The 26,206-nt window shown below is 41.5% G+C and overlaps 1 protein-coding gene across 1 annotated transcript; it reads right to left on the bottom strand.

The window, feature by feature from the left end:
• Positions 1 to 2,419: 2,419 nt before the first annotated feature.
• On the bottom strand, positions 2,420 to 3,026 carry LOC111551379 (guanine nucleotide-binding protein G(I)/G(S)/G(O) subunit gamma-11). The gene has a single exon (XM_023225292.2). The coding sequence runs from the start codon at positions 2,943 to 2,945 to the stop codon at positions 2,724 to 2,726; it is 222 nt and encodes a 73-aa protein (XP_023081060.2). The 5' UTR covers positions 2,946 to 3,026; the 3' UTR covers positions 2,420 to 2,723.
• Positions 3,027 to 26,206: the final 23,180 nt, after the last annotated feature.

Raw genomic sequence — 26,206 nt, 5'->3', positions numbered from 1 at the left:
AGGCCATTTCATAATGGAGGAGGTCCGGCAACAAAACTTCTTGAACTATTCAGAAAAAACTCATCAAAACATGTTATCATCTTCGACATCTCAAATGTTGAAATATAATGTCTATTTTGTAAAATTAGTAAGTAGTACGAATATTTGACCACTTGAAAGAATTTCCTGCAAAGCCTAGTTTCCAGCAAGTCATTTCCCAATCCAGTGAATCCCTTAGATATGCAGTGTGTAGTAAGATCAGAGTCTACCTAGTTACCCATAGGCAAATGAAGTTCAACTGAACAGAGTTAGACTTTTGTGCAAGCTCTATGATGTATTGTCATTAATAAATGGGCAGGAAATAGCATTTCCAAATTCCTGACAGATATTAATATTCAGGATTCAAGAATGAGCAATTGGAATCCCTGGCAATACCCAGGAATTCTTCAAATCGTAACTTATTCTGTAAGTTTTATAATACTTTATTTATGAATTTAAAAATAATGACTGATGATAATAATATATTGTGAATCTACTTGCAATAGAGTTATACAAAGGTTTTCCGTATAGAGAAGTCTATGCTATGTAATATATGCTTAGTTTATATTAACTGATACATCATGAAAATATTATGTTTAAATAACAGGTAAAAATGTTGTTTACTTGATATGAACAGTTGATAATAGGAAATACTGCTAAAGAAGGTACCATTAGCATCAAATAAATGTCAAATAAAAATGATTCTAAAAATGGAAAGATACCATCAATATTCAATATTTAAAAGTTACCATTCTCCAGTGGAAATTTTAGAGAACACTAAACATTCACTGCCCCATCCAATAGTTGGGATCTCTGTTTCCTGACAAACATTTTAGATGTAGACAGATTTCTTTCACTTTGTGTTGACATGGGTTGCATTGTGAAAAATGCACCCAAAAACAGTTTCAAGTGGATCTTAGGTTCATGCAGCTCCATTTAAGCTCATTTCCTTTTATATTTTTTTATTTTTGAGATGGAGTCTTGCTCCATCTCCCAAGCTGGAGTGCAGTGGTGCAATCTTGACACTGCTACCTCCACCTCCTGGGTTCAAGTGATTCTCCTGCCTCAGCCTCCCAAGTAGCTGGGATTACAGGTGTGCCCCACCATGCCTGGCTAATTTTTTTAATTTTTAGTAGAGATGGGGTTTCACCATGTCGGCCAGGCTGGTCTCGAACTCCTGACCTCAAGTGATCTGTCCGACTTGGCCTCCCAAACTGCTGGCATTACAGGTGTGAGTCACCATGCTCAGCCTAATTTCCTTTTTTGTAATGATAAAAATATTTTGTTTTCTTTTCCTGACTTTGATTTTGCTGTTGAAATCAATATTGCTTATGCTGACAGTTTTAAGATCAATTTCTAGTTTTATATTGAAGCATTCCATGACAGTATTCATGTCATATTCTCTTTGCATTTTTTTCTGGTAAAATGTTTATAAGAAATTATAGTCTACGGAGAATATTCAAATACTGGAAAACACCAGTAAATGTTACTAGGTAGTATTCAAATACTGTAACATTTGGTTACTAGTAAACGTTACTAGCAAGGAGTAAGTTTACCATCAAGGAGATCTTACCCTGATCTTACTAGCATGCAGCAGGATCGACTTAAATATCTATTTTACTTTCAAAACTTGTTATCTCTTGAAACGTCACTTAGAGGACTCATATAATGTATTCTGTGCATAAAACTTAGTACTATTTATTTTATTTGTGCAATGATTTCCTGTTAGCAGCAGACTGGCCCCATGAACACTCACTTATGCCAGGGCAGCTGTAAGCAAGACTGATGATGCTGCGGCCACCCACCTCCTGTGTGTCCCCCTTGTTCTGGGCTCCACTTGCCAGCATTTCCTGCTGTTGCTTTTAGCTTAGTGTCGATGGATTCCTTCAAACTGATGCCACCGTCTGATGATTGTGATGCCACCGTCTGATGATTGTGAAGCACTAATTCTCACAGAAGAATTGTATTTTCCCATTTTCTTGCCTTCTTGATTGATTTTTCTTCGGTTTAAGAGAAATATAAATTTTCTGAGAAATGCTGGGAAGGAATCCCTATGTGGAAATACTGGTAGGAGAAAATGGGCCTTCCATAAAATAGCCCTTTATCACTGCAGTGATGGCTAGTCTCACCTTGAATATCTTGAATGCAGGTGCTCTTGGAGACTAACTTGAGCCTAAATTGAGTCCCTCCTGGGAAGCAGACATATCCAGAAGCCCAGGAATTTTTTTTTTTTTTTTGGTCTAATCTTGTTACACATATTTTATTATTTTATTTAAATATTTTTATTGTAGTTAAATATACATAACCTAAAATACACCACTTAAACCACTTTTAAGTGTTCAGTGACATTAAGTATATTTACACCGTTATACAACCATCACCACCATCATTTCCAGAACTCTTTTTTTTCCCAAGATAAAACTTTATTTGAAGCATCAAGTAATATACTGAAAGAAGTGTCATGCTCAAGTAATGCTCATATTTCCATAATTGCACCTTTGATACTCTCTGCCTTCTTAAAAAAGACTGCATAGTGAGCAAAGATGAGTAGCACGTATGCTTTTCTATATAACCCTATCTATATGGTGCTTAAGAAAATCTCCTTTTAATTTCATTCTTCTTTCCTTAAAAAGCATGTTGGTTTTTTCTGGGAAAACTAAAACAAACTAGTTCTTCCACTTAGGATTCAGTTTCTCCCAAGTTATTTATGAAATAACGCAGCTGCCTTTTTCTTTAAAGGGGTTCTTGTCTTCTGGAATTCCCTTTACTAGAGGATCCTCTCCAGAACGTTCTTCAATATAGTTCTTTATTTCTTCAGAACATTTAGACACTTGTTGTCTCTGCAACTTCACTTCTTTGCGAAGCTGCTCAACTTCCATTTTCAGTTTTTCCTTCTCTGGCAAATCTTCGATGGGAAGGGCAGGCATTTTCGCCCCAGAACTGGGCCCGGGCTAGCTCTGGCAGCGAAGCCCCTGGAAGAGCTGCGAAGCTCGGCGCGTGTCGAAACAACTTCCAGAACTCTTTTCATCTTGCAAAACTGAAACTCTGTACCCATTAAATAACAACTTCTCATCCCCCCAACTCCCCCAGCCAGCCCCTGGCAAACATATATACACATTGTCTTAGTCTATTCAGGCTGCTATAAAAAAAAAAAATACCAGAGACTGGGTGGCTTATAAACAACAGACATTTCTTTCTCACAATTCTGGAGGCTGGGAAGTCTAAGATCAAGGCATCAGTAGATTTGGTGTCTGGTGAGGACCTGCTTTATTAGAGATGACTGTTTTCTCACTGTAACCTCACATGGGGCAGAAGTTGAAAGAGATCTCTCTGGAGGGTTTGTTGTTGTGTTTCTTTTTTTGTTTTGTTTTGTTTTGTTTTAGACAGAGTCTTGCTCTGTCACCCGGGCTGGAAGTACAGTGGCATGATCTTGGCTCACTGCAACATTTGCCTCTCAGGTTCAAGCAATTCTCCTGCCTCAGCCTCCTGAGTAGCTTGGACTATAGATGCTCGCCACCACACCCAGCTAATTTTTGTATTTTTAGTAGAGATAGGGTTTCGCCACGTTGGCCAGGCTGGTCTTGAACTCCTGACCTCAGGTGATCCACTCGCCTTGGCCTCCCAAAGTGCTAAGATTACAGGTATGAGCTGCCATGCCCGGCCCTGGGGTCTCTTCTTATAAGGGCACTACTCTTTCATGAGGACTCTACCCTAATGAACTGGTTACCTCCCAAAGGCCCCACTTCCTACTGCTACTACCTTTCAGGTTAGGATTTCAACATCTACATTTTGGAGGAATACAAATATTCAGACCATAGCATGCAGAATTCATTCATTAGCATATATGAGGTGTCTTCTGGTAATTCCTAGAAATAGCTGAGGACATTTTGAAAGGCATTTGAGGTTTTATAGTAGAGGGTGAAAGAAAGAGGCAAAAATAATATTACTATGAATGTGGTCACTCATCATCCCCAGTCTGATTTAGCTTGAGGAAACAGGTGTCCCCATAGCAAAATGTGACTCAGGAAGTGGAAAAGAACATATCACACATAATGAATAACAGTGATCCTTGGCTCTTTTCTCCCTATGCTAATGGAAGAATTTATTCAGCAAGTGGCTATCACTTTTGGAGACCATCTCTATGCTATCACATGTTGTGGGTATAGAAATGGTAGATGATTCCATTTGTATGTCTTCCATGTCCAGAGAAGGATCGACTGCTTCCTTCAAAGATTTGAGATGAGACTTGCAGCACTTTGCATCATTTCAAGAAGTCTATGATAGTCTGGAAAGACTTTTAAGATAAGACTGTAAAATACTTGAGGACACTTGATCAAGATTTTCATGTAACTTCTTAAGAAAGCATTAGTGCCCATCAAGGATTATGTCAAATGGTCTACCACATTCTATAGCTTTGTTTAGCCTTTGGTTATGAGAGTTAGTTTCAGGGCAGTTGACATAATTTCTAGCCTCTGACTTCATTAGAACTACTATCAGATATGCTATACATAATGTAAGCAAGATAATGGAGACCTGTTTCAGGAATGATAGCATGATCACCTCAGACAATGGTTGAGATGTCACGTGGAAAGCTTGCCTCTGGTATAATTTCCTTAAGCAATTTCTTGTAAGGCATTCATCATTGTTATTCCTCACCCTCCCATCCTTCAGGCTTCATCAACCTGAAGAGTAAAATAATCTGCAGAGGTGATACAGGATAAGCCAGGGTATTCAGTAGTAGATGGCTCAAGCCAATAAGACAGGGTATTCAGTAGTAGATGGCTCAAGCCATTCAAGTGCATGATACTGTAGGCAAGCAGACAGAACTAACTACTGAGCAAATGTCTCACCACTGCACATGTAACCCACACATGTAAGAAGGCAGAAAGGAAAGTAGTTAAACCCCATGGGCCAGCAGGTGGCTGCTTTTAACTCTCACTGCAGCAAGGGAAGGGGCTAGGGCTAGGGAGTGAGGGAAGTTTCATAGTAGGAGACAGGGCATAATTATAGGAAAAATGACTTCTGTGTGATGGCAGAGTCTTTCAGGCAGCATTTGGAATTAAAAGCCATTACATCATCTGAGGACGCTCAGAGATTGTGCAGAATGAGGACCAGTAATAGAGTCCTTTGCTGTTGGAGGGGAATTACTTCCACACCATTTCCTACATTTTGTGGTTTTGTGAAAGGCAGAGTCAGAAATCACTGGGCAATAAAAATGCTCTTAATGTTTTTGAGGCAGAAAGCAGGTAGAGAGAATTTTGAGCAGGTACAGACGGCATCTGGGAGCATTAGGAAAGCAGAAAGCTAGTGGACCACTGTAGGGCGGGCAGCAAAAGCATCTCTGCACCCTCAGCCATCAAGCCAGACCCAGAGAAGGCATCCTTGACTCTTTCCATTTCCTGCCGGCACCTCCAGAGTTTTTTCTCTTAAGAACAATGTTGCTATGAACATTTTCTACACGCTTCCTGGTGCATATAAGCAAGAATTTCATAAGTTAATGCCAAATTGTATTCTAAATTGGTTGAGCCAACATAACCTGATACAAAGCATGAATCTTGTTATTAGGAAAAAAACTGTAAAAGACATATTTGGAACAATTGGAAAAGTTTGAATACAGAATGAATATTGGGTAATAGTATGTGATTACTGTTAATTTAAAAAATGTGAATGGTGTCACAGTTAGTATGAACATGTCCTTTTTTATTCTTATTCTCTTAAGAGTAATTTAGAAGTGCCAAGGTATCTACAGTTCATTTTCAAATGGCTCAGCAACACTGTAACTATGTGGAGAAACCGCTAAAGAGAGAAAGGAGAGAGAAGATGAGAGAGAGCACAAATGTGACAAAATGTTGGTGGAAAATGTATGTTTAAATTTTTTCAGGATTAAAAACTGTGAAAAGAAAAAAATGGGTGAACCACTAAGGGTTGAAACCACTTTAGGTATTTCAAACAGAGGCACTTTAATACAAGAAATTGGTTTCAAAGATATTGGCTGGGTATGGTGGCTCATGCCTGTAATCCCAGCGCTTTGGGAGGATGAGTGGAAGGATCGCTTGAGGTCAGGAGTTTCAGACCAGCCTGGCCAACGTGGCGAAACTCCATCTCTACTAAAAATACAAAAATTAGCCAGGCGTGCTGGCGCCTGCCTATAGTCCCAGCTACTCAGGAGGCTGAGACATGACAATCACTTAAACCTGAGAGGCAGATGTTGCAGTGAGCCAAGACTGCACAGTTGTGCACTGCAGTCTGGGTGACAGAGTGAGACTCCATCTCAAAAATAAATACATACACACATACATAAAAAATAAAAATAAACAAAAATATTAAGAAGATTGGAAGAGTAAAAGGAAGGAAATGGGACTGGAGGATCCAAAAGGAAGAAGCTATGATCCTTGGAAATCAGAAGCTGTTAGTGCCCTTGAGCTCAGTCTTCGAGCCTGTGCTTGCTGCAATTGGTTCCAGATCCATGGAAGAGATGCTGCCTCAGTCTGGACAGGGACTGCTGAAAGAGGTGCTGTCTGCTCAGGCTACTGGCTCTCAGCTGCCCCCTTCCATTGCCAGCTTCATCAGTAACTACCATCAAGAGTCAGAGCCAGCAGCAGAAAGCTTTCCTCTTCTCCTGCCTTCTAATATCCACGAGCGCCTTTCACTGCAGAAACTCACAGGAAACCACCAGGCAGGGCATCCTGGGAAATGCAGTTTGCAGAGTCCAAACCCTAGCAATGCAGAGAGTAGGGAAAGAGGATGTGGCACTCAGAGACACAGGGTAGCAGCAGATACATACTCCCACCAGCAGTGGGCAAGCATGCTCTCTGCACCACATTTTGCTACGTCTGACTATTTAACTTTTGAATCTGGTTGGAGTTAAGTGCTTTGAGTGTGTATTTTGATAATTTTAATTTGTATTTTGATTCATCCTTTATGTCCAGCTTATATGTTTCCTCTTTGGAGAAGCTACCTCTGACTATATCTAATGAACATCTCCTGATGTACTCTGTCATTGTACTCTGGACTTCTTTTACATTGCACTTACCTCCATTAGAAATGATATGTTTGTGAGATTATTTGATAAATATCAGTCTACTCCACCAGCATGTAGATTCTACAAGGGCACAACAGGTCTCTTGTTTTCTGCTCTATTACTAGTACCCAACAAACAGCCAGGCACATAGTAAGCATGCAATTTACACAGTGAATGGATGAATGAAGAGGGACCAGCTATAACACCAACCTCATGTGATGCAAGAAGACATCCTGGATTGGGCTGATAAGAGGAACATCCCCCAGTCACTCCTATTAAGAACTACGTAAATTATATGGTGGTTAATGTCAGAACCCCAAGGGGTTATGCCATTCTTTATAACTTGATATATACATATATATATTTATAATTTGTTATAAGTACTATTTTTACTTTATTTTTTATGGACAGGGTTTTGCTCTTACCTCCAGGTTGGACTGCAGTGGCACAAAAATAACTCACTGCAGCCTTGAACTCCCAGGCTCAGGTGATCCTCCTGCCTCAGTCTCCTAAGTGGCTGGGACTACAGGCATATACCACCACATTTGGCTATTTTTGTATTTTTTGTAGAGACAGGGTCTTTCTATTGTTGCCCAGGCTGGTCTTGAACTCCTGGGCTCAAGTGATTCTCCCGCCTTGGCCTCCCAAAGGGCTAGGATTACAGGCATAAGCCACTGTGCCTGGCCCAATATTAACTGTTAACAAAGTGCATGTAATTTCTTCAGAGGTAGACACTCATTTACAATCAATGACTTATGAACTCTAGAACAAAAACAAGGTTTCCAGATAGAGTTGGGTAAAGAGAGCCACTGGAACTGACTGGTGCCAAGTGCATGGTGACTGACAGACCACCCTACTTTCTGATTTGTCCAGGACTGAGGGGTTTCTCAGGACAAGGGACTTTCAGTGCTAAAACCAGGCAACTCCTGGGCAAACATGGGACTAAGTTGGTTACCCTAGCCAAAAGACATTTTCAGTCACCATCTTGGGCCCCACCTAAGAAGTCCAGAAGGTCTCACCTGATATAGAACAGGATATACCCTTAAATAAGCACATTAATTTTTATATAGAACCGGTGACGTTGTCAAAGATGGAGGCTAATTTTAAGAGGCCTAAGTTCACAGTGGGTAGTATCAGGTTTGTGCCTGTGCACATTTTGAAGGAATTTTTAAAACTGATCTTTTAATATTTGTAGGTGATGTGACTGAATCAATCAATAGTTTTTAATGGATAATACTAAATGTATCAGAAGAGAAGTAAAAACTTCCCTAAAAAAAGAAATGCAGCCAATAATAAATAAATAAAGGATAAAGGATGGCCACAGAGAAGGTTTTGGCCAATTTGTGTGTGGGTGGCGCTGTAGTTGTGCATGCTCTGGGCAGGACACGGGTCTCTGTTATCGAGAGGCCAACCCCATCTGTAACACCAGATTGCTCGTGACACACAGCACTTATGCTCATTGGCATGTGCCAACATGGACCAAGAAGTCAGTAATGACTTGTTTCCAGAAAGCAGCTTCAGGTTCCGGAGTTGACCTCCTGCCTGCCAACTCCATTGGGCTGCATTTTGTGGTGGGAAAATCCAAGGCCTTTGGGAGACAATTCTGTGATGTGGCATTTATGGATTTTGTAGAGCATCCAGCTGACTTCATGGACAAGGATTTATTAGTGTGGTAGCAAATACTGCAGTGTTCGGTATTCTGTCCCCTTTGTGAAATTCTCTCTTCTATGGACTTCTGTTAACACCCCTCCTTCCTTCCTGGTGGTAGTTCTCCTTCTCTGGTTACTTGTTTGTCTGTTTGTTTGTTTGTTTTTTCGATTATATGCATTTTATTGTGGTGAGAAACACATCACATGAGATGTACTCTCAACAATCTTTTAAGTATACAGTAATGTATTGGTAACTATAATTTATGCACAGTGTTACACAGATCTCTAGAACATCTGCACTTTGCAGGACTGAAGCTCCATACCCACTGAACAGCAATCCCCATTTCTGCCTTTCCCAGCCCCTGACAGTCACCATCCTACTTTCGATGTGTCCTTTGGGTTTCATTTCGTCCCCCGGGGCCTGTCCTTGTCTTCGGGGCCACTGTGTCCCTGCTCATCCTCTTCTCTCTGAACACATTCCTGCTAGGTAACCTTGTCATAGTATTGTTTCTAATAGCAAAGATGATTTTGAGACAACTTGAAGGTTCAACAGTACAGGATTGGTTAAATATGTTTTTTTTTAAGGGACTACTATGCATCATTTGATGAAAATCGCACTGTACATTTGTTGACATAGAGATGTTCATGATATTGCTTAGTTAATAAACCATGTTATAACGTTGCATGTATAATGTGATCCTATTTGTGTGAAAAATAGACAAATACACAGTGACATCTGAATGAATGTTCACCCCAAATATCAACAGTATTTATCTCTAGGTGGTGGAATTATGTAAGACTTAAGCATTATTTCTGTTTGTCAGCAATTTCTAGGTTTTCTACAACAAACATATTTTTAGTGTTGTGAAAAAAAAATACAGGTTGTAAGAAAAAAGATTCTCTTAGGATATCGATCCCAGTCAGTCAGTTGACTGTGTACAACTCTGCAGTAAATACCCAACCAGGCCAGGTGCAGTGGCTCACGCCTATAATCTCAGCACTTTGGGAGGCTGAGAAGGGAAAATTGCTCGAGCTCAGGAGTTCAAGACCAGCCAAGTATGTAACATACAGAGACCCCCATCTCTTAATTTTTTTTTTTTTAATTAGACTGGGTATGGTGGCTCAGGCCTATAATCCCCACACTTTGGGAGGCTGAAGTGGGCAGATCACTTGAGGTCAGGAGTTAGAGACCAGCCTGGCCAACATAGTGAAACTCCATCTCTACTAAAAATACAAAAACTTAGCCAGGCGTGGTTGCAGGTGTCTGTAATCCCAGCTACTTGGGAGGCTGAGACAGGAGAATTGTGTAAACCCAGGAGGTGGAGGTTGCAGTGAGCCGAGATTGTGCCACTGTACTTCAGCCTGGGCCACAGAGTGAGATGCTGTCTCAAATAAATAAATAAATAAATAAATAAATAAATAAATAAATAAATAAAATTAGCCAGGCGTGGTGGCACACCTGTGGTCCCAGCTACTCGGGAGGCTGTGGTGGGAGGATTGCTTAAGCCTGGGAGGTTGAGGCCACAGTGAGCCATGACTGTGTCATTGCACTCCAGCCTAGGCTGGATGGAGATCTCTTCTAAATAAATAAATAAATAAATAAATAAATAAATAAATAAATAATAAATAAAAATCTCTGGCTTTTTAAAGGTCCTCACCACAAAAAAAATAAGTATGTGAGGCAATGCATATGTTAAGTAGCTCAATTTAGCCTTTCCACAATGTTTACATATGTCAGAATATGTACACAATAAATATCTAAAATTTTTACGTGTCAAAATAAATAAATAAATTACTTAGGAAAAAAAATCCCCTCTTTTGAATTAGAGCCATTGGGCTCCACGACGTTGGACTCATTACTTAACCTTTTTAAGTCTCAATTCCACGTCTCTGGAGTGCGTCTTAGACCAACTTTATTAGATCGTTCTGAGGATTCAGTGATTGGGCACCCAAGTCATAAATCTCTCCCCTCCCCTGGCCTCTGACGTCATTCTTCATGGAGGATAAGCCCTGAGAGTCCCCATCCTGTCAAGTAGTTCTGTTCTTTAAATGGCTGATTAACTCACAGGGGTAGTATCTTTTAATGCAAGTTCTCTACATGAAATGAGGTGCCAAGTTAACAACCCAGGAAAACAGAAGGCTTATGTTTTTCCACATAATAAACTGTGAAGAAATGAGTAGGGCAAGCTTTCCAGCCTCTCTATTAGAGCTACATGGCTATAAAATACAAAATGTACACACACATCTTTGAGCCACTGTGTTGCTGTGGCTAAGCAATGGAATGCAAATGATTATTCAGGAATTCTCTTGATCCTGTTTGATATCGAGTTAAAATTTTTTTTTTTTTTTCTGTAACCTGTAGCTAAACTTTAAAATAGCCAGGTCTTGGCTGAGTGCGGTGGCTCATGCCTATAATTCCAGCACGTTGGGAGGGCCAGGAGGGTGGATCACCTGTCAGGAGTTTGAGACCAGCCTGGCCAACATGGTGAAACCCTGTCTCTACTAAAAATACAAAAATTAGCCAGGCATGGTGGTGCACGCCTGTAATCCCAACTACTCAGGAGGTTGAGGCCGGAGAATCACTTGAGCCCAGGAGGTGGAGGTTGCAGTGAGCCGAGATCATGGCATTGAACTCCAGCCTGGGCAACAGAGCAAGACTCTGTCTCAAAAAAAAAAAAAAAACAGGCCTGTTCAGTTTAGCACTTGCACAGAATCCTGTTATGTGCCAAACACTGGGTATTGGGGGTTTGGAAATAAGTGAGACAGATAAATAAATAAGACTCTTCTCTGTCTGGGTAGTCTCAGAGGATGATAGAAGCACAAGTAGCTCCCTCTAATAGTCTGTGGCAGAGACGGGGTAGAGGTTTGCTCAGAGGATTCCCATACAGAAGAGCGGGGCTGAGAAACGTCAAGGCCATCAACAGCAGCACAGGCCCCAGTGAAGCTCCCAAGCAGGCTTCAAGAATACCATGCAGACAGGATGGGGAACAAAAGAATCCTTATTTCTCCAGAGTATTAGCCCCATTTCCTACCTCCCATTTGTGTGCCAGCCCAGCCAACACAGGGCTAGGGGACAGCTCTGTGGCCCTTGCGACTATAAGAATTAAAGAAAGAGGAAAGAAACACAAAAAGCAGCTCAACAGTCAAAGAACAGGTTTATTTTGGAGAAATAAACTGAGAGGGACTTCTGGCCCATTTCAGTCAGGAGCCCATTCTCTTACAGACTAAGAGTATATATTGGTTTTATGGTGAGGGGGCTTATCACAAGCTTGGAATGTTTCTGTGTAGGGGAGAAGTTGATGATGGCGTTGGAATGTCTCTGGTCGGAGGGGAGGTTATTTTGGGGCTGACATATCTCTGGTTGGGGAGGAGTTCGGAATGTTTCTGATCGGAGATGTTATTTGTGGTTTATGGTCATGCTGACCTTAGCCATTAGGCTGATGCCCTTTGGATTTAGGTGGTTTTTGATCAAGGTGAACTTTAGAAGGCGGCGCTTGTCCAAGATGGCGATGCTCTTGCTCTGTCAGTGACTAAGTGGCTTCACTTCCTCTGGGGCTTGTAGGACTAAAGAAAGGGCTGGCTTCCTCTGGAGTCCCTCACTCTATAAGACAGACACTATAGCGGAAAAATGAGCCAGGCAATGCCTTTGTCTTCCAGAACCTTAGAGTCTGGTAGAATCCTTCTTGCCTCTCTCCTACTTCAGGGATAACCAGCAATCCTCAACACTCGTTGGCTTGCAGCTGTACAACCCCAGTCTCTGCCTCCCTCCTCACATGGCCTTCCCCCCAGCATGTTCTCATATCATCCTCCTAGGAGGTTACCACTCATACTGGTAAAAAGGCCCACTCTGCTCCAGTGTGACCTCATCTTGACTAATTATGTCTGCAACAACCTTATTGCCAAACAAGGCCGCATTCTGAGGCACTGGGGACGAGGACTCCCACATATCCTTTTGGAACTGTAACAGGGAGATGAGGCAGTTATCTACAGCGCCTTCAGTCCCCTACTGCATGGGCCAATGGGAAAGTTCCCCTGGGGCCTTGGAAGGTTCACTGAAGAATCAGCGTGTAAAAGGCAGACTAAATGGAGAAAAGGCACACAAATGTATTTAACGTGTATATACGGAGCCTCCAGACTGAAGACCCAGAGACTGTCCATTTTTATTCTCAGGTTCAACAAAGTATGGACAGCTGTGTTTGTCTAGATTCTTCCTGGCCTCTCTGTGCAGCACTCCTTCCTTCTGGGTATGAGGAAAGACCCTTTCTGCAATAGGGGCCTTATGACCTACCGTCAAACACTGTAGGTCAGATCATTTCTTATGGCCAGTTTTTACATAGAAAGGCAGAGTCATACTTTTAGGTTTTATAGCTGGCTTTGGGGAAAAGGGTTTCTGATTTCTAAGACTTACCTTGGGGAGGAGGGATTCTAGTTTCTGTGGCTAGCCTTGAGGGAGAGTGGGACTGAGAGACAGGAGAGAAGGACAAAGTCGAAAAACTTCTGCTCCTGAGCCTGCTTCTGAGGCCTTCATTTTGGGATATTATTTTCTGAGCCGAACAGTACTACTGGAATCCATCGTACTGTCAGAGGCATTTGAACCAGAGCAACTCCATCTTGAATACGGGCTGGGAAATACAAGGCTGAGACCTGCTGGGCTGCATTCCTGGGAGGTTAGGCATTCTTAGTCACAGGATGAGACAGGAGGTCAGCACAAGACACAGGTCATAAAGACTCTGCTGATAAAACAGGATGCAATAAAGAAGCCGGCCCAAAGCCACCAAAACCAAGATGGTGACAAAAGTGACCTCTGGTCATCCTCATTGCTCTTTATGCATTAATTATGATGCACTAGCTGCTCAAAGACACTCCCACCAGTGCCATGACAGTTTACAAATGCCTTAGCAATGCCTGGAAATTACCCTGATATGATCTACAAGGGGGAAGAACCCTCAGTTCCAGGAAATCCCTGCCCCTTTCCCAGAAAACTCATGAATAATCTACCCCCGTTTAGCATATAATCAAGAAATAACCGTAAGTATGCTCAATCAAGCAGCCCTTGCTGCTGCTCTCTGCCTGTGGAGTAGCCAATCTCTTGGTTCTTTATGTTTCTAGTAAACTTGCTTTCACTCTACTTTATGGACTTGCCCCAAATTCTTTCTTGTGTGAAATCTAAGAAGCCTCTCTTGGGGTCTAGATCAGGACCCTTTCTGGTAACAAAGGCATGTGGTGAAAAGAGCCTGGAGGTTGAGATGGCAAAGCCTGGGATCCTTCCTCACTCTTGGGCCTGTGTTCGCACCAGTGAAATGAGGTGCTAGGGGTTTCTTGCCTTCTATCGTGTTCTGACAGTCTTGATGAACTCCGGTCCCACATTTGAACCAAGGCCTTGGCACATGCAGCAGAAATATTGCATTGAGCAGTCTTTTTGTCTTGTGGACAACAAATTGTGCTACTTTTGAAAAGTCACGGTGTTTATCAAGTTTGTCTTCCAGCCTTCTCTCTCTCTACGCTTCCCCATACCACATACACATTTTAGTACCTCCTCTTCCAGTTGGAACCAGGAAGAATCATTTAGAACTGTTGATTACTCTTTAGGGTGAAGGAATTTAGCTTAATTATTCATTCCAGACATTTGAAAGTAAAACTCTCTTGAAGGAATTTAAAGCATCTGCAAGCAAAGAGGAATGCTCTTTATTTTAATTCAGGAGATTAGTCATTATTTTTTTTTTTTTTAATACTTTAAGTTCTAGGGTACATGTGCATAACGTGCAGGTTTGTTACATATGTATACATGTGCCACGTTGGTGTGCTGCACCCATCAACTCGTCAGCACCCATCAATTCGTCATTTATATCAGGTATAACTCCCCAATGCAATCCCTCCCCCCTCCCCATGATAGGCCCCGATGTGTGATGTTCCCCTTCCCGAGTCCAAGTGATGTCACTGTTCAGTTCCCACCTATGAGTGAGAACATGCAGTGTTTGGTTTTCTGTTCTTGTGATAGTTCACATATACACCATGGAATATTATGCAGCCATAGTCATTATTTCTAAAGTCACATTTTGATGATCATCAGGAAAGCATGAAGTTACTCCTGAATTAAGCCTACTGGGACGTATGGAGTTAGGTGAGGAGGGATGGTCTCCACCCACCGCCTGTATGGAGGCTGTGAGTTGCTGCACCTTTGGTGGCCTGGAGCCCAGACACCTGCTGTCAGGGAGAGCGGCAACCAAGTGTGATAACTCTAGGGCCCAGAGCCCCTCTCACTTGGGCTTAGGATGGCTGGGCAACCCTCTCTCTCTGAAGCCTCCCTTGCCTCAGTCCCTGTTCCTGTCTGAGCTTTGGAACAGAGTCGCTCCTTTTTCAACATCTCTAGATTCTCTGATTCCAGGAATGCAGACGGGGCCTTTCCCTCTTCCCCTACCCCATGCCACTGAAGCTGGGTAATGGTACTTGCAATTTCTGGGGAGACCACCCATGCAGCTTCCCGGTCCCAAGTTTCTGGGGTCTCAAGTCCCAGGACACTCAGGATACCACGGACAGGAAGCAGGGAGAAGCTGACTCTGCTGCTATGGACATCCCAGTAAAGAAGGCAGCCTAGGCAGGTGCAGAAGTGTCAGAGGCATTTGAACTAGAGCAACTCCATCTTGAACAGCAGCTGGGTAAAATGAGACTGAGACCTACTGGGCTGCATTCCCAGATGGTTAAGGCATTCTATGTCACAGGATGAGACAGGAGGTCGGCACAAAATATAGGTCATAAAGACCTTGCTGATAAAACAGGTTGCAGTAAAAAGCCAGCCAAAACCCACCAAAACCAAGATGGCGATGACAGTGACCTCTGGTGGTCCTCACTGCTACACACCCACCACTAGCACCATGACAGTTTACAAATGCCATGGCAATGTCAGGAAGTTACCCTATATGGTCTAGAAAGGGGAGGCATGAATAATCCACCCCTCGATTAGCATATTATTAAGAAATCACCATAAAAATGGTCAACCAGCAGTCCTCAGGGCTGCTCTTCCTATGGAGTAGCCATTCTTTTATTCCCTTACTTTCTTAATAAACTTGCTTTTGCTTTGCACTGTGGACTTGCCCTGAATTCTTTCTTGCACAAGAACCTTCTCTTGGGGTCTGGATTAGGACCCCTTTCCTGTAAGAGATGGAGCCTAGATTCTGAGCAACTCTGGAGGCGACACCATATCAGAGCCAAATCCCGTACTTCCTAGGAGAAAAAGTTCTCGACATTGATGCTGACTGTACTTGCAATAAAGTGAGGAGATGACAATGATAAAAATGTGTGCTGACTGGAAAAGTAATCCAATTCACAGCCGTTTATGTTCCTATTGCTCTAGTTATGCCAAAATGCCATACAACATAATACTTATGCATATTTTTAAGTGTTTTAGATTAATGTGACTTATATTTTATATATGTCTACTTAGCTTTCTGTTTCTATTTAATTTTTTTCTAGATTCATTGAAGTATAATTTACATACAATAACATTCTCCCAAGATATTGAGCACTTTTATTACTCAAAAATGTTTTCTCCAAGCCCCATCCCTAACCTCTGACTCAAGGCAACCACTGACCTGCTTTCTGTTACTTAAAGTTTTGCTGTTTCTAGCATATCATATAATTGGAATAATACAGTATTGAGTCTTTGTGTCCCACTTATTTAGTAGAAGGGTTTGAGACTTATCCATGCTGTATGATTTAATATTTTGTTCCTTTTTATTGCTAAGTAGTAGTTCATTTTATGAATATAATACAATGTATTAATCCATTTATCAGTTGATGCATATTTGGGTTGCTTCCAGTTTTCAGTTCTATGAGTAATGCAGATGTACACATTGTCTCAGTTTATTTGGGCTTCTATAACAAATACCAGAGACTGGGTGGCTTATCAACAACATTTATTTCTCACAGTTCTGGAGGCTGGAAGTCCAAGATCAAGGTGCTAGCAGATTTGCTGTCTGATGAGAAGCCACTTTCTGCTTCATAGATGGTATCTTCTCACTATATCCTCACAAGGTGGGCAGACTGAGAGAGCCCCCTTGGATCTATTTCACCACATTGATCTCCCTCATGAGAGTTCTGCTCTCATGACCTATTCACCTCTCGATAGCCCCCATTTCCTAATACCATCACCTTGATGGTTAGGATTTCAACATATGAATTCTGGGGAGACACAAATGAGTAATACAGACACAATGTATTTCTGCATTACTCAGGGAACCATAGACCATAGCATTCCATCCCTGACCCACCAAAATTCACACCCTTCTCACACGCACAATACATTCACCCTAATACCCTCCAAAGTCTTAACTCATTCCAGCATCAACTGAAAACTCTGAAGTCCAGAGTTTCATTTAAACATCATCTAAAACAGATATGGGTAGGACTCAAGGTACAATTCATTTACAGGCAAGTTGCTCTGCAGTTGTGAACCCATGAAAGCAAACAGGTTACGTGCTTCCAAAATACAATAGTGGGACAGGTACAGGATAGACATTCTCATCCAAAAAGGGAAAAATAGAAAAGAAGGGCTGATAGGTTCCAAGTAAGTTCAAAATCTTAAGGCTCAGAAACAACCTTCTTTGACTGAAGCCTCTGCCCTCTAGGCCCACTGGGTTGGAGGGTTCCATTTCTGGAGGTTTGCTGGGCAGGGGGTGGGCAACCAAGTCTCCTGGAGGCCCTGTCCCCACGGCTTTGCTGGGCACAGCTCCAACCACAGTTGTCATGAGTTGGAGCCTCCTATCTTTGGCTATGCTGGGCTGGAATTATATGCTAGTAACTCTACCAGTCTGGGATGCCCCCCTCCCCCACCCACAGAGCACTGCCTTAGTGGGGACTCTCTGAGGTGGCCCACCCTCATGGTGGCCTAGGTTGGGTACTCAATACTCTGAATGAATGGCTTTTTCTTTCAAAATCTAGGTGAAAATAGCCATGACCCATGCCTCATGCACCCTGTGTTCTGGCAGAGATGGTGCCTTGCTGAGGCTGCCATAGTTTCCTGTCCGTACTTTCTGAAAGGACAGCTACCACAGCGTATGCCACACTTGGGCCCACTGGAGCCACACCTGGGGCAGTCAAGGAATGCTGTGTAGTATGCAGGCAGCAGAGCCTTGAAATTGTTCTGAAACCCAGGCACTTGTGTTCTGGGCCTGTGATGAGAGGGGCAGCACCAATAATCTCCAAAATACTTCTTGGGTCATTCATTCATTGTCATCATGAATAGCACCTGGTTTCCACTGGGATACCAAATCTATACTAATTTCCTCGTCAAACAGTCACTTGGTTACACTCTTGCTCTCTTGAACATGCTTTTTCATTCCTTACAATATGAATAGGCTGAGAATTTTCCAAAATTTAATGTTTTGCTTTCCTTTTGATTAAAAAGTAATCCATGTTTACATAGTTTATCTCTTGTTGTATTTTACTATAAGCAATTAAGAGAAACCAAGCAGCATCTTCAACATTTTACTTAGAAATTTCATGAGGGAAGTCCTAGCCAGAGCAATCAGGCAAGAGAAAGAAATAAAGGGCATCCAAATTGGAAAAGAGGAAGTCAAACTGTCTCTGCTTGCTGATGACATAATCTTAGAAAATCCTCAAGGCTTCTCCAATAGACGCCCTACATTTGATAAACAAATTCAGTAAAGTCTCAGGTTACAAAATCAGCATACACAAATCAGTAGCACTACTAAAGCCACTAAGCTGATAATCAAATCAAGAACCCAATCCCCTTTACAATAGCTGCAAAAATAAAATAAAATACTTAGGAATATATTTAACCAAGGAGATGAAGGATTTCATTTTTCTTCCCTCCCTCCCTCTCTCCTTCCTTCCCTTCCTTTCCTTCTTCCCTCCCTCCCTCCCTTCCTTCGCTTCCTTCCTTCTTTTCTTCCTTCTTCCCTTCCCCTTCCCTTCCCTTCTGTTCTCTCTTTTTCTTTCTTTCTGAGACAGTGTCTGGCTCTGTCACCCAGGCTGGAGTGTAATGGCATGATTTCAGCTGATTGCAACCTCCACCTCCTGGGCTCAAGCTATCCCCCCACCTCAGCCTCCTGAGTAGTTGGGACTATAGGTGTGCACCACCACACCTGGATAGTTTTTGTATTTTTTGTAGAGGCAGAGTTTTGTCATGTTTCCCAGGCTGATCTAGAACTCCTAGGCTCAAGCAATCTGCCCCCTAGACCCCCCAAAGACTGGGATTACAGGCATGAGCCAAAGACCTGGTGAGGTGAAGGATTTCTACATGGAGAACTATAAAACACTGCTGAAAGAAATCACATGTTCATGGATTGAAAGAATCAATATTGTGAAAATGACCACGCTACCCAAAGCAGTCTACACATTCAATGCAATTTCTATCAAAATACCAATGTCATTTCTCATAGAATTAGAAAAAACAATGCTAAAGTTCATATGAAACTGAGAAAGTGCCCAAATAGCCAAAGCAATCCTAAGCAAAAAGAACAACTCTGGAGGCATCACATTACTCATCTTTATGTTATACTATAAGGCTATAGCAGCCTAAGAGCATGGTACTGGTATAAAAGTTGATACACAGACCAATGGAACAGAATAGAGAACCAGAAATAAAGCAAAATGCTTACAACCAAGTGATGTTTGATAAAGCATGGAAAAAAAAAAAAAACTGGGGAGAAGACTCTATTCAATAATGCTGCTGGGAAAATTGGATAGCCACATGTAAAAAAAAAAAAATGGACCCCTATCTCTCATAAAAAAAAAAAAAAAAAAAAAAAATCAACTCAAGATGGACTAAAAACTTAAATCTAAGACCTGAAATTATTTTAAAAATCTAGAAGAAAACCTAGGAACAAAGCTCTTCTAGATATTAACAGGTAAATAATTTATGACGAAGACCCCAAAAGCAAAGGCAACAACAACAAAAAATAGACAAATCAGTTCTAATTAAACTAAAAAAAGCTTCTACACACAGCCAAAAGAAATAATCAGAGTAAACAGACAACCTATACAGTTGGAGAAAGTATTTGCAAACTATGCAACCAACAAAGGACTAGTATTCAGAATCTACAAGGAACTCAGATCAGAAAGAATAAAACAAATAATCTTGTTAAAAAGTAGGCAGGCTGGGTACAGTGGCTCATGCCTGTAATCCCAGCAGTTTGGAAGGCCAAGGTGGGAGAATTGCTTGAGCTCAGGAATTCAAGGCCAGCCTGGGGAATACAGGTAGACACTATCGCTAAAAAAATAAAAATAAAAAAAATTACTGGACATCGTGGCATGTGCTTGTGGTCTCAGTGACTTGGGAGGATCACTTGAGCCCAGGAGGTCAAGGTTGCAATGAGCTGTGACGGTGCCACTGCACTGTAGCCTGGGTGACAAAGTGAGACCCTATCTCAGAAAAAAAAAGAGGGGGTGGGGTGAGAGTGGGCAAATGACATGAATAGGCATTTCTCAAAAGAAGATGTGCAAATGGCCAAAGAACGTTTTTAAAATGTTCAATATCACGAATCACTGGGGAAATGCTAGGCAGAACCACAGTGAGATACTGCCTTACCCCAGCCAGAACTGCCTTTAATGAAAAGTCAAAAAGCAATAGATGGCATGGATGTGGTGAAAATGGAACACTTATACACTGCTGGTAGGAATGTAAATTAATACAACCTCTATGGAAAACAGTATGGAGGTTTCTCAAAGAACCATTCAATCCAGCAATCCTACTACAAGGTATGCACCCAAAGGGGAAAAAAATATATCATTACATCAAAAAGACACTAGCATGTATATGTTTATCACAGCAGAATTCACAATTACAAAAATATGGAATCAACCTAAGTGCCCATCAACTTATGAGTAAATAAAGAAAATGTGGTATATATTCCATGGAATACTACTCAGCTATAAAAAAAAGAGGTGAAATAATGTCTTTGGCAGTAACTTGGATGGAACTAGAGACCATTATTCTAAGTGAAATAACTCAGGAATGGAAAACCAAATACTGTATGTTCTCACTTATAAGTGGGAGTTAAGCTATGGGTATACAAAGCCAGACAGTGGTAAGATGGACACTGGAGATTCAGAAGGGTGAAGGGTAGAAGGGAAGATGAGGAATGAAAAAACTACCTATTGGGTATAACTTATATTACTTGGGTGATGAGTTCACTAAAACTCCAGAATTCACGACTATATGATTCATCCATGTAACCAGAAACCACATGTACTCCTAAAGCTATTGAAAGAACCAAATTTAAATAAGTCAGATCACATGATGTATACGACTTCATAACCTCTTTGATATTTACCATTCATTTTTTTTCCCTCTCCATGTTTTTACTTTTGCTGGCTTAGTAATTTTTTTCTTTCCTTTTTAGCTAATTGTAAGCTTGGAAGTTGTATTATACTTTTAAGTTTTGAAAAATGTATGAACCCATGTAATCACCACAATAAAGATATAGAACATTTCCATCACCACCTCCATCCCCAAAAGAAATTTCAACAGCCAAATATCCAATTTTATTGCTCACCAGTTCCACCTTTCACAAAACACTAGGACATGAACACAGTTCCACCAAATTCTTTGCCTCCTTATAACAAAGACTGCTTTTCCTCCAGTTTCCAATAATACGTCCTTCATTTCCATCTGAGACCTTGATATGGTTTGGCTCTATGTCTCCACCCAAATCTCATCTTTAATTGTACTCACATAACTCCCACGTCTTGTGGGAGAGACCTGGTGGGAGATAGTTGAATCATGGCGTGGTTTCTCCCATACTGTTCTCGTGGTAGTGAATAAGTCTCGTGAAATCTAATGGTTTAATAAGGGGAAACCCATTTTGCTTGGCTCTCATCTCCCTCTTACGCTGCCATGTAAGAAATATGCCTTTTGCCTCCCAACATGATTCTCTCTCTTGCCACCACCATGTAAGAAGTGCCTTTTGCCTTCTGCCATGATTATGAGGCCTCCCTAGCCACGTGAAACGGTGAGCCCATTAAACCTATTTTTCTTCCCAGTCTTGGGTATGTCTTTATCAGCAGCATGAAAACTAACTAATACAAATCTCATCAGAATGGACTTCAGTGTCCACATTTCTACCAACATTCTGCCTAGGATTACTCAGGTGCCTCTGTGAAGATTGAGGCTCTCCCTACAGCTCTCCTCTTCCAAACCTTCACCAAAATCACATTTAAAGGTCTGTTCATGGCAATGTGGGCTTTTTCCAGCACGTACCTAAAAACTCTCCCAGTCTCTATCCATTCCCCAGTTCCAAAGCTACTTCTACATTTCTAGAAATTTGTACAACAGTACTGCATTTCTCAGTACCAATTTCTGTATCAGTCTGTTCAGGTTGCTATAACAAAACACCATGGACTGGGTGGCTTATAAATAACAAACGTATTTCTCACAGTTCCAGAGGCTGGAAAGTCCAGGGTCAAGGTGCCAGCAGACATGGGGTCTGGTGAAAGCCTGCTTCCTCATCGATAGCCGTCTTCTGACTGTAACTTCTCATGGCAGAAGAGGTGAGAGATCTCTCTGGGGTCTCTTCTAAGAGTTCTATTCATGAGAATCCTATCCTCATGATCTAATCACCTTCCAAAGTCCCCACCTCCTAATACTATCACCTTTCGGGTTAGGATTTCAATACATGGATTTAGAGGGGACACAAACATTCAGACTATATCATACATTCACATAAAAATCTTTGTGTTGTCGGGCATGGTGGCTTATGCCTATAACTCCAGGACTTTGCGAGGCCGAGGCGGAAGGATTGCTTGAGCCCAGGAGTTTGAGACCAGCCTGGACAACAAGTAAACCCCATCTCTACAAAAAATACAAAAATTAGCAGGTCATTGTGGTACGTGCCTGTTGTCCCAGTTACTCAGGAGGTTGAGGCGGGAGGATCACTTGAGCCCAGGGAGGTCGAGGCTGCAGTAGCCATGATCGCAGCAGTGCTTTCCAGCCTGGGCAACAGAGTGAAGTCCTGTTGTGAAAAAAAATATCTTTGTGTGGGAATATGTTATCATTTCTGTTGGGTAGATATAGGACTGGCTTCTTGTGTAATGTGTGCATTACACACAGGGCTCAACTCAGAACGACCCTGTGCTTGGTTTAATGTGACTGTCTTGAAATTCTCAGTAATTGTTGAATAAGGAGCCCCTCATTTTCATTTTATACTGGGCACACAAATTATACAGCCAGTCCTGGTTAAATACCCACCAGTGGGATTGTTGGGTGGTATGATAAATGTATATTTAACTTTATAAGATAATTTCAAACTGTTTTCCAAAGCGGTTGTACTATTTTGCATTCCCAACAATGTATGAGAATTCCAGTTGTTCTACATCCTCATCAGTTTCTGTTCTTTTCTACAACAGTTATATCTTCACATCTTTTAAAACTAGAGGAAGGATTAGTATGTTATGAGGGTCTTCATGCTTATCCATTAATAACCTTCTCGGCCCCTGTTCCTTTCCACATCACTTCTTTGGGCGTTGGTTGCCCTGTGTTAATAAAATGTTAAATAAACAGGTAGAAACAGCAATAGCAGAATTCAGAGGATCATGAAGTGATACAATGATGATTCCTTCTTTGTTCTCAAGCAATATTGTGTCTAGTCTCTACGATTGTAGGTTGGGAATTCAGGCAAATGTTTTCCAAGCTAAAAGATGGAGAGAATTAAACTACTCTTTGCTATGACCCACAGCAACTCTAGAAAAAAAAGCTACTTGAGTTCTCCTGTAAGATGTGTGTTTGCCATAAAGCCTGGTTTGCTTTAAATTTAATAAAAATAAACACAGAGTTGAAAAGACAGCCTCTTTTCAAGTGCAACTTCTCCATCAACAATGCGGCCAGCACCAGACTATGTTGACTCCATTCTTTGTGGCAGAATGATATTTATTAGACTAAAGCCTTGCTGAACTTCAGATATTTCACATATAATTCTTCGCCTCTATCTACAAGTCAGCTATCCTGCTCTTGAGGAAATTAGATTGATCTGACAGGCTGTGCTCTTCCAAAAAACCAAATTTGCTGCAGTCACACTGTGATTTGGTAGGTATTTCCATAAAGCAACCCAAATATAATTTATAAGATGAGCCATTTCTTCATAACAATAGATGGGGACTACATTTTCCCCTGTTTCATGTGATCTCTCAAAATACCACAGTGGAATAATTTGCATTCCTTGAGTGTCCTGATAAATATGACACTCTGGCTTGTACTTTTTGGACACACTGTAAGTACGGCAAGCTGTTATAAAATAACAAAGAGTGAACTTAAGAAACATGCAGACCCACATAAACAAAATGCTAAAATTCATTGAGGTGAGGGGAAAAAAAGACTTGAGTCAAGCAGAGACACACAGCACATTCACCAATAGGAAGACTAAAGATGTCCATTTTCTCCAGCTTATGACATAGCTATAAGACGATTCCAATCAAAACCCCAAAGGATTTTTGGGGGAAATTGACAAACTCACTAAAAAGTCTCACAAGAATGAACAGGGAGGAAGGACCAAAATAATTTTGACAGAGCATGTTAACAAAGGAATGCTTACCTCATTCGATGTCAAAATATTGTGCAGAAAGCGCTCAGTTTCATTTGGGAAATCCCTATCTTTCATCCTACTACCCAGGCTTAGGGGCTTAGGTAGAGACAATAAAAAATGAGCAGAAATGAGGTGAAATAGGAGTATCTTTATTTTTTACTTTTGGACATCTCAATAAGGAAAAGGGAACCATAGCTGGCTTCCGACTGGGCTGAGATTTTTTTCCTGCAAGGGTAAGGTTCATTTGAATACTCTCCCTGTGTGGACATCATACTGTCCTTTAGGATGATCCTTACCGATTCCATGAAAGTGACATGGAGCTTTTAATATGAATAAAGGAGCTCAGTATCTTTCCATTAGTACGTGCTTTATAATGCTAGGGTGTTCAGATTGGTTCCAAGAGCAGATGGATACTGAGCATTTAAATGACAGGAAAATAAGTGTATTATTGATACCCAGAGTAATGGACAGACTCAGTGAATCATTAGAGCTGCTTCCACACGCATCCTTCATAATTTCTGGCTTCTCATTTTCATATTAACTGGAATGAATTTCTTCTAAAACATAATAGGAAAGGAGAGGGGGAAAATGGACTTACTGACGTAAGGGGAAACAATCCCCTCCCCAGAAGAATTGGGTAGCCTTTTAATTTAGAGTTCCAGTAGGCGAATGCTGTTGATATTTCCCCAGGGTGACTGTGATTGGAATTTCCATTCTGTCTGATATCACATTTTTCATAGCTCTATACCTGCGAGCGCCCTTGTCCCGCTTCACTTTCCATCCCATTGAGCTGGTCGGGTCCAGGGCTCTGTGCTCCAATCAAGGCTGAAGATAAGGAGTGATGGCTAGCTCTGGACAAGGATGACACAACACTATACCTTCAGTTATAAGAAATAAATGCAGCTAGACACACACTCAGAAAATACTTATTTTTATAACTATCCATAATATCTTCGTGACACCAGATCCTTACCCTCTCTGGGCCTCCACTCACCCCACCCCAACCTCATTTCCAGGCTCTACAGAAAATGCTAGGCAGGCTTCTTTCTGGCCCTCCTGCCAGGTTATCTGTATATTCTTGGGTGTATATAAGAATGCATATTTATCCATTTGACATATATTTAACACATGGCTTCCGAGTGCAGGTATCCTAACATCTTGGTCAGGAATGATATCTTCCTCTGCCATAGCACTGATGCTGATGGATTCCAAATTCACATCTTCTGTCCTGACCTCCACTGTGTTTCAGACCTGAACAGCCTGCTGCCTAAGGAATATCAATCCCACCCCATAGGAACCCAAATGTGAATGTTTCCAAAACCAAATTCATTATGTTTGCTGCTTCCTAGCTGCTTTCCCTCCTCTGCGGTCTGCCTCAGTGAGACACTCAGCGAATCTCAGGGACACCTGCCCCCAGCTTTATAAGCCAGAAACCTGTGAATTATCCTAAACTCCTCTGTATGTGTAAGCTTTTATATCCAAGTCACAAAGACCTGTGTATCATACCTGCTCAGTATTTCTCAATCCCATGCCCACTTCTCCATCTTTGTTGCCACTAGTTTCATCTGCAAACCCTTGTAATGTCTTGTCTGGAATATATTACCAGCCACCTAACTGATCTTCTAGTTCTTGTTGTCCATCCTTTCAACCAGATAACTTCTTTTTTTTTTTTTTTTTTTTTTTTAAGATGGAGTCTTACTCTATTGCCCAGGCTGGAGTGCTCACTTCAACCTCCGCCTTCTGGGTTCAAGTATTTCTCATGCCTCGGCCTCCCAAGTAGCTGGGATCACAGGCATGCGCCACCATGCCCTGCCAATTTTTTTTTTTTTTTTTTTTTTGGATTTTTAGTAGAGACAGGGTTTCACCATGTTGGTCAGGCTGGTCTCGAACTCCTGACCTCAATGACCCATCCTCCTCGGTCTCCCAAAGTGCTGGGATTACAGACGGGAACCACTGCGCTCAGTCCTGATATCAATCCTGCT

Source organism: Piliocolobus tephrosceles, chromosome 7, assembly GCF_002776525.5.
Source record: "Piliocolobus tephrosceles isolate RC106 chromosome 7, ASM277652v3, whole genome shotgun sequence".
Classification (NCBI taxonomy): domain Eukaryota; kingdom Metazoa; phylum Chordata; class Mammalia; order Primates; family Cercopithecidae; genus Piliocolobus; species Piliocolobus tephrosceles.
This window is presented reverse-complemented; position numbering and strand designations above follow the sequence as displayed.